The sequence below is a fragment of the Physeter macrocephalus genome, chromosome 10, assembly GCF_002837175.3.
Source record: "Physeter macrocephalus isolate SW-GA chromosome 10, ASM283717v5, whole genome shotgun sequence".
NCBI classification, from domain to species: Eukaryota; Metazoa; Chordata; class Mammalia; order Artiodactyla; family Physeteridae; genus Physeter; species Physeter macrocephalus.
Window position 1 is genome coordinate 59,538,389 of NC_041223.1, and position 9,252 is coordinate 59,547,640.

Sequence of the window (9,252 nt, forward strand, 5' to 3'; positions counted from 1 at the left end):
GGGCTTCTCATCGTGGTGGCTTCTCTTGTTGCAGAGCATGGGCTCTAGGTGCGCAGGCTTCAGTAGGTGTGGCACGCGGGCTCAGTAGTTGTGGCGCACAGGCTTCGTTGCTCCGCAGCATGTGGGATCTTCCCGGACCAGGGCTCGAACCCGTGTCCCCTGGATTGGCAGGCGGATTCTTAACCACTGCGCCACCAGGGAAGTCCCTATGGGTTTTTATATGAATATAATTTTCATTTCTCAGGAAAAAGTGTACAGGATTGCATACAGTAGTTGCACATTTAGGTTTTTTAGAAAGTGCTAAGCTGTTTTCCAGAGGGGCTATATCATTTTACGTTCCTACCAGCAACGCATGAGTGAGCCAGTTTTCCTTCGTCATTGTCAGCACTTGGTAGTGTCACTATTTTTTATTTTAGCCAGTTTAATAGGTATGTGGTGGTATTTCACTGTGGTTTGAATTTTCCATTTCCCTAATTGCTAATGATGTTGAGCATTTTTTCATGTGGTTATTTGTCATCTCTTTACCTATTGGGTGAAATGTGTCTTCATGTCTTGGGCACATTTTAGTTTTTTATTGTTGAGTTTTGGGAGTTCTTTGTACATTCTAGATGCTAGTCTTCTTTTATGGAAATGACACTTGTCTGAGGCTGCCACTTTGGATTTTGCTTGATTTTGAGTCCCTTTCCTGTGGCCAGTACTGCAAGCCAGTAAATATTGACTTGTCTTCATATTTTGGCATTTACTTGTGCTTTTCTTTCAGAGGATGACTGTCTTCGTTTTGCCTATGTCCTAATCTCTCTCTCTCTCTCTCTCTTTCTCTCTCTTTTTCACGTAGTCTCTTAAACATTTTGGTACCCTACTCTCTGTACCCACAGGCTCATAGCAGCTGCTGTTGGACTTTCTTTCTTTTTTTTTTTTTTTAAACTTATAAGTAATTTGAACTTTGGCATATTCCCTGCCTCCTAGTAATGCTGATAACATGGGTCACGTGTGATTTAAGCAGTGCTCTGTGATGAACTTATAGTTTCTTGGGGGAAGATGTGTGAAGAGATTCAGATTCAAATGGATGCCATTATCCTTCCTGCTCAGAAGCCTCTAGAATGGAATGATTTATTGACCAAAAGACCTCATAATCCCTATAAAACTTGTGTCTTAATGGGATACTTGGGGGAAAATTGACATTATAGTAAAATTATAACTGACATCATAACCTTTCTCTTATAATCATGACAATAAAAATTCTTGGTCTTGGATTATAGTTCTAACTAATTATCTACTTTAAATAAGTGCAATATAGGAACAGGCATATGGATCATATGTTTCAACACTAGAAAGGATAACAATAATTATATCATATAGAATATTAGAGCTGAAAGAAAAGTTCAAGAAAGACTAATCTAACCCTCTATGTCATTCTACAGCTGAGGGTAAGACAGGTAAAGCAATTTTCCTGAGGTTTCCCTGAGAGTTACTAGTAAGGATGGCCCTGGAACCAAGTCCTCTTGGCTCCCTGTCCCTCGTGCCTCTTCCATTAAATGGTCCCAACTCTGGTTCAGGCTTTGGTAGGTTAAGTGTCATCATGACCATTTTCCTGTTGGGACAAAAGAAATTAAATCACTTGCCCACGACTGTACATGTCGTTAAGTAGCAAACGCAGGTGCAAGGGAGACCAGGAGGCTTCGCATGCAGCATTCATTCACACGCTGCAAATATTGCCTGGCTGCCTTCCTCCCTTTCTGCCCTCTCTCATTTCTCAAATACTTAATGAACATCTGAACTATTTCAGATCAAATTATGGGGTGGTAGTGTTAATAGAGTGTGGTCTGTTTTAAAGGGTGGACGTGGCTCATAGATTTTTTTTTTTGTTTTGGCTGTGCCACGTGGCATGTAGGATCTTAGTTCCCCGACCAAGGATCAAACCCATGTCCCCTGCAATGGAAACACGGAGTCTTAACCACTGGACCGCCAGGGAAGTCTGCAGCTCACAGTTTTGATGGTGCACACAGGTTCAAGTTTACAGGCCTTCTCTTAAAAAACAAAGGTTTACGGCTAGGCTTTTCCTCCGTACCTCTAAAGCAGTGGGAGGGCTCGGTCTAACTGAACCACCCAGCTTCTGCCTGCTTGAAGGGCAATGCCCTTGCTGCTGTGGTTTCCTGATTATCGACAATAGGCTTATCTGTCAAATTCTTCTTTGGGTGCTCTTGAAATGTGTACCTCAGGTACGCCAGGGTTGCCTCATGTTGAATTTTCTTTGTCAGCGAAGGACAGAATGTTCTTCTCTGCTGCGCCAATAGCACTTTCCCATGTACACTCAGGGAAGGCTTTTCCCCCTCTCAACAGGGCTCAAAAGTCTTGACTGGAGTACTTCAGAAATAGGTCTGATTTATACTTTTATAAAAACAAGCAGAGTCTGGGCAATTCTTAGCGTGGAATAGCACTGATGATCTGAATTTTTCCTAGGCAAGCACATGGATGGTGCTACCAAAGGGCAAGTGGATAGCACTTTGGTCCCCACTCAATAAGGAGAAAGAGTGGCAACCCGTGCTTGGTGAAAGTGAAGGTGGCATCTTATGAAAAGAGAGGCTGGTGTTCACGGAGAGAAAAGGCAGATGGCAGGTGGAGGCGTGAGGTGGAGAAATGGAGCTCGGGGTGCCTCGATGTGTCCATCCTACAGGCCTGCGGGAAAGAATTTATATTTTCTGTTTTTTTTTTCTTGATGGAATATGCTGATAGTCCATATGTACATTTGGAAAATAATTAAAGTAATATTAGAAATGGCCGTGGAAAAGTCTTGAACCTGGAATTGGCTGGAACTCTGTCCTGAGCATGCTGTATTTATCAGTGTACTTTGGAGTTGCCCCAGAGGAGCCTCTGTACCTCATCTCCCTGGCTGCAAGGGACCCTCGGAGGAGCTGCCTGTTTGCACTGAGTTGGGAAGAGCTGGGGATTCTTCCTCCTGTTCAGGGTGGGGCTAGTAGGAAGGGGAGAGTTTGCCTTGTCCTGTGAAGGTCTCATCATGGGTCAAATTTGCTCAACTAGTGTGTGACAGGTGAAAAACAATGGAGCCTGGGAATGTCTCCTCTCCCTCCCCCCTTTCTCACCACGACACGTGCCTGTCCCTCTTTCTTCTTGGGGGTAAGAAAGAGAATGTAGAACGGACTTGGATTTACATTTTGGTTCCTGAGACTGTAAAGCAGTTCCTGCCACTTTTCTGGAAATCTCTCTAACGTTGAAACTTTTTTTTCTCCTCTCTTCCTTATCAGTATTTTCTCTCAAGTGTAAAACCATGGTTTAGAGTGCAGGCTTTGAGACCAGATAGACTGTGGGATGGCTGTGGCATCTTATTAAAACTCAGTGATGCAGTGTTCTCATCTATAAAATGGAGCTATGTTACTGTCCAGATGGTTATAAGGATTCATTGATATAATATACAGTGAGTTGTTAGCATATTGCTGGGCACACAGCAAGTTCCCAATAAATGACATCTATTATTATTATAGCAGGTAAACTCTCTATGGTACCTAGAATTGTGTTTGGCATTAGGTAACCAAAAACTGGCAGAAATGATTATATTACTGATTTTAGTGGCTCTTGAGGAACTTCAAACTGAGCATACCTCCTAGGGAGGTCCTCAGAGCCTTTCATGTTTTCTTTCAAGCACCTGACCAAATACTCTGGCAACAGGTGAGCAGCGTGGTTCCAACAACGGCCTGCAGCTGTGTTGTCCTGATGAGCCTGTGCATATTTGAAGTTTCACTTTAGAAAGCAAGAAACACATCCTAGTGAACAGGCCTAGCTTATATGGGGCAAGACTTTTCCAAAGTCACATTGAGACTGAATTAAGTTAAGCATTTATTCACTACCTTGCCATGTATCCAGCATGGCTCTCAGAGAGCTAAAGTCCAGTGTGAAGCCTTAAAACTTATTTTTGTATTGCTTTTTAAGTAAGAAAAAAATGTGAAAAGTCAATAGGAATAAAATACGGTGCTCTCTTGGACTCTCCCTTTGGCAGTACCATTTGTGTAGTGATGGAGAACTGGGGCTTGAAACGTTGCTCTGCCACCTGCTCACCCTGTGGTCTTGGGCAAATCATCTCCTCTCTCAGGGCCCTAGCTTGCCTATCCATATAATGGGTTACTAATATCTCCACTTAAGCGCTTGTAAGAATTATGCGGAGTAATTCACGGGAAGTACCTCCAACAGTGCCTGGCGTTTAGTTCAGTCCATGTTTGTTATTATTAGTTTTATCTCCTCCTTCCAGCAGCCAAAAGGATTGTCTTTCGCAGTACCATGACTGACTCTGGACACCAATTCAGGGGTGTCCAGAGTGGTGCTAGGGTCTTATTTTGGTGCCTTAAGCCCAATATGACCTTAAGGGTGCTTTCAGACCTTGGGGCCTTTTTTTTTTCTTTCTTCCTTTCTTTTGAAATATACTTTTCTCACCCTCTCGGTTTCAGTACTCGGGATTTCCCGCGGAAAGATCTGAATCTGATCACGACAGCCAGTGGGGCGGCAGTCCGCTGACAGACGCGGCCTCCCCGCAGCTGCTGGACCCCGCGGACCGGCCCGGCTCCCAGCACGACGCGTCGTGCGCCTACAGGCAGTTCTCGGAACGCGGCTCTCTCTGCTACGGCTTCGCGCTCGACCCCTCCAGGCTGGTGGAGGAGAGGCATTTCCACACCCAGGCCTGCGAGGGCGGCCGGTGTGAGGCAGGCAGGTACTTCCTGGGAGCGCCGCAGGCGGGGAGGGAGCCCTGGTGGGGCTCTCGCGCAGCCTTGCCCCTGACCAAGGCCTCCCCGGAAAGCAGAGAAGCCTATGAGAGCAGCATGCCTCACATCGCCTCGGTGCACAGGATCCACGGTAAGGGCGGCTCCAGCGACTCCAGCGTTGCGCCTCTGGGCAGGTTTATTTATCATAGTCTAGCTTTGACCCTGGAGTGAAAGAGTGAAAAAAAACCCCACCCAGTGGTTTTCTCCTTGAATTTGCAAATCAGAAACTCTAACCAATGGGATTTTAAAAACCAAATCCACTCTTTTGAAGTGTATTAACGTTGCTGATGTTTGCTAAATACATTTGTTTTGGACAGGCGAGTATACGTGATTCCCATTTTAACATCAAGAAAAAAAATAGTAAAGAAATTAAAGTGAATTGTTAAGTCTATTGAACTTGTAGTATGTATGCATTTAAATTTCTTGTGTATTATTTTCTTCTGTATTCTCACCCTTCAAATGTGGACCGGAGTAGTTTGGGGCTCATCTAGCACGGTTTCTCAGTGAGGGCACTATTGGCGTGTTGGGGAGGCCGGCCTTTGTTTTATGTCCGATCACTCATGTCACAGGTGTTTTAACCTCCCTGGTGCCCTGGGCATTAAATGCCAGTAACTGTCCCCTTCCCCCATCATATAGCAACCCACAGTATCCTCTGTGAGTTGAGGATGGAGTGAGGTATGGGACCCATGGGGATTTTCACCTTGGGATTATTACACGGCTCTACAAACACACAGAAATGGGCACTGCAGTTAAAGCCTTTAGTGTTACTAATGCTCTTCTTTGTCCATTTCAGTGTAAACTGGTCAAGGAGAGCTCATTCTGTCCATTCCAAGCTTAGGTCCAGGCAGGTCTTGAAAACCCTTCCCATTTTCTTAAAAGTCAGTGACACTAAGATTGATCCAATGGCTGTGCTATTACTCTTCTTGCTGTGTCTCTAGGATAAGAAATGTGCTAGACACTGTTCTCACACATAGAAGTCTCCTGCACATACCACCTTGGCACTTACTGTTTTCTATGAATGGTTTTGCTTTGTTTCCATTTTTGCTTTCTATTTTTCTGCTTTTATTTTGAATTTCTCTAGTTTGGTAGCCTGGGAATGAAAACCCAGGGCAAAGGGCAATTGCTTACCCAAGAATGGAGTGAAGTGAAAATCCTGCCTTAACCCACATGGTCAGGAGGAAGATATTAGAAATAAAATGAGAAGAAAAGGGAAAAGGAAAGCAATGACTAGTGTGATCCCGGGCTTCTCTGTTGCATTAAGCAGTTTACAGCTTTCATATGTCCCTTTCTGTTTCTCTTCTCTCTTTTTATATTGACTTCAGACTGTTTTGAGAATAACGTAATTTATGGAATAATATTTTAGATGCACTTTTCCTCCACATTAGATCTTTTTCCTTGGTTCAGAGCAAGTTGTTATTAACATTTAAAATATTTATTCTTATTTCAGAAGCGATATCAGGGTTACCGTATGATTATGTGTGAAACAGATTTTTTTTACCACTGGATTTGAGAAGGCAATATTTATATTTTTAATTGGAACTATATATATATATATATATATATCCATGCACACTTATACACACACATATATATATGAATATGTATACATATTGTAAACCTTCAAATATTTTAATAACTTCAGATAGTTTAATAACTAATGTTAGAGTTTATTGTAACTCTACTTAAGAAACATGTAGCAATTTTAACATTTTAGGTGATTTAGTTGGAATTGAGAAACTAGTCCAGCCTATATCATCATCTTCCTCAAACCCAATGGAAAGCATTATCTAAGCATCACTTCAACATAACACTTCTCTAGACAATACCCTAAACCAAATCCTATGTATTTTTATTTTATTATTTACAGTCAGACAGGTCCAGGGGTGTGCATCCATGGACAAGTATAAACATACTTTACTGTCTTGCTAATTGGCATTCACAACCCACAAACAAGGTTTACCTTCTAGAAAACTTGTTATAAACTTCATCTGCACTTAAAAGCCACTGAGAACTATGAATTCCAGGACAATATGTTGACACTCTGTCATGTGAGCCTGTGTCTGTTTCAAATATCGGTGCATATATTAAACTTGAAAAATATAAGGTTTCGTTTAATAGGAAAAAGAAATACACTTACTATACTGGAGGTGATTTTTTGAGACCACTTACTTTTTACTTTTTCTCATTTCTAGGGCGAGGTCATTGGGATGAAGATAGTGTGGTCAGCTCTCCAGACCCTGGGTCTGCCAGCGAATCAGGTGACCGATATCGCACTGAGCAGTATCAAAGTAGCCCACACGAACCTAGCAAAATCGAAACTCTGATCAGAGCCACCCAGCAAATGATTAAAGAAGAAGAGAACAGGTTGCAGCTGAGGAAAGCCCCCCCAGACCAACTGGCTTCCATTAATGGAGCTGGGAAAAAACACTCCCTCTGTTTTGCAAACTACCAGCAGCCCCCAACGACAGGCGAAGTCTGCCACAGCTCCGCCCTTGCCAACTCTTCACCATGTGACCACATCCAGCAGAGAGAGGGAAAGATGCTGAGCCCCCGCGAAAATGACTACGACAACAGTCCCACAGCACTGTCGCGGATAAGTAGTCCCAATTCGGATCGCATTTCCAAATCCAGTTTGATCCTAGCTAAAGACTATCTACATTCGGATATGTCTCCTCATCAGACGGCAGGAGACCATCCTGCCGTCTCTCCAAACTGCTTTGGCTCTCACCGGCAGTATTTTGATAAGCATGCTTACACATTAACTGGATACGCCCTGGAGCACTTATATGATAGCGAAACCATTAGAAACTATTCCTTGGGCTGTAATGGCTCACACTTTGATGTAACTTCCCATCTAAGGATGCAGCCGGATCCAGCACAAGGACACAAGGGAACATCTGTTATAATAACCAATGGAAGCTGATGTTTTTTTCTAAAATATTTTATTCTTTAAGGCTCTCTGAAACATATTTATCATTTAATGCCCCATTACCAGCATTTACAATGCCACAGATTGTTAGAGTGGATAATTTAAGTTACTGGGTATTTGACATGTGTTCCTGTGAAATCAAAGATAACAGCACTGGCATTCAGGGTTATACACAGATAATGGAGCTAAAGTGAATACACAAATTGCCCCTCTATTTATATGGGAACCAGAATAGATAAATTTTGAATTGAAAAATACTTGTGTAGATTAAGTGAGCATATATATCACATGGAAGGACCGATGGATGACAACAATCATTATGATGATCCAGTGAACTTCACACACACAGACCACTATCCACAAACTGCTATATATACTTTACATATGGAAATATAGACTATATACCATACATATACCCCAAGTGGGTAAGTTTCCTTAACCCTGGCACATTAAGCATCTTAAAGAAATTTCCATTCCCAAAATAACTAAGAAAGAGATATATCTTGTAAACTGGTTTCTTCTTTGTGGTTTCAACCATCCAGCTCATTTGGTTCAGGCATAAATAAATGGGAAATGGTTCTGGATATGATACAAGAATGAGTTTTCACCTGGCATCCATTATAAGCAATCAGGAAGTGGTGATTTTTAACCTTACTTTTGAGTTAGACAAAGAACAGGATCACACTGACATAGCAGTAAGGGTTTTTCTAAGTAAAAACACTGAGATATTGGGACACACATCAAAAGCCTGGTGTGCCCAACTGAAAATAGATTAGTAGAGATGGAAAGGCCAGAGGCAGAGAAAAATAAAATGGTATTTCAAAACAAACAATTTCAGGGTCGGCATATGTAATCAACATATTTGGGCCTTGTAAAACTAACCAAATAAAAATTCAAACTAATTCACCAAGAAAAAAAGGCTGATAAGTGCAAAAAAACCAACCACACACACACACAAAAACTAAGGGAAACCAGTGAAGTGCTACATGACAGCAGTGTAAGTGTTTGAACACATTTCAAAGCACAGATGTGCAAATGTGACATGTGGGAAGCCTCAGGAGAGGGTCTAAGATAAAAGCCTAGGCTGACAGACAAGTGGTTAGAAGGGTACGAGTAGTTCTTTTACTGAGGGAACAGGCAAAGCGTTCATTTTTCCATATTGTTTGTAAACAGCAAAAACACACTTGGTCTTAAGTTCATGTGATACAGTAGAAAGACCAGCAGACTAGATGCCGAGATCTCTGAGTTCCAGTTTGACCCTGCCTGTAACTTATTTTGGGAGCACAGATGTATCACTGACCACACCTGGGCCCCAATTTCTTTATCTGTATGGCAGCTCTAAAGTTCCAAGGTTCTGTGGTTCGTTCGTGCAGCAGTACTGAACTTGTTAACCAGTTATGTCTCTGCTGTGAGTTGTCAAGGCTCATCATTCTGGCTTACCTGCACTCATACAGAGGTCTAGGTGCTTTGAAACTTAAGCAGGTTCATGGGCCCTTTTAGGCATATTATAGTTACAATCAACTTTCTAGTTCAGCCGAGATATAGATGGTAGAA

At 42.3% G+C, this 9,252-nt stretch overlaps 1 protein-coding gene across 1 annotated transcript in view; it reads left to right on the forward strand.

The window, feature by feature from the left end:
• Positions 1-8,702, forward strand: part of SIM1 (SIM bHLH transcription factor 1) — a 67,220-nt gene extending 58,518 nt beyond the window's left edge. The window contains exons 11-12 of the mRNA XM_007117669.4: positions 4,458-4,860; positions 6,962-8,702. Of these exons, the coding sequence (XP_007117731.1) occupies positions 4,458-4,860; positions 6,962-7,692 (1,134 nt within the window). The 3' untranslated portion in view covers positions 7,693-8,702. The remainder of the gene's footprint in view (positions 1-4,457; positions 4,861-6,961) is intronic.
• The last annotated feature ends 550 nt before the right edge of the window (positions 8,703-9,252 follow it).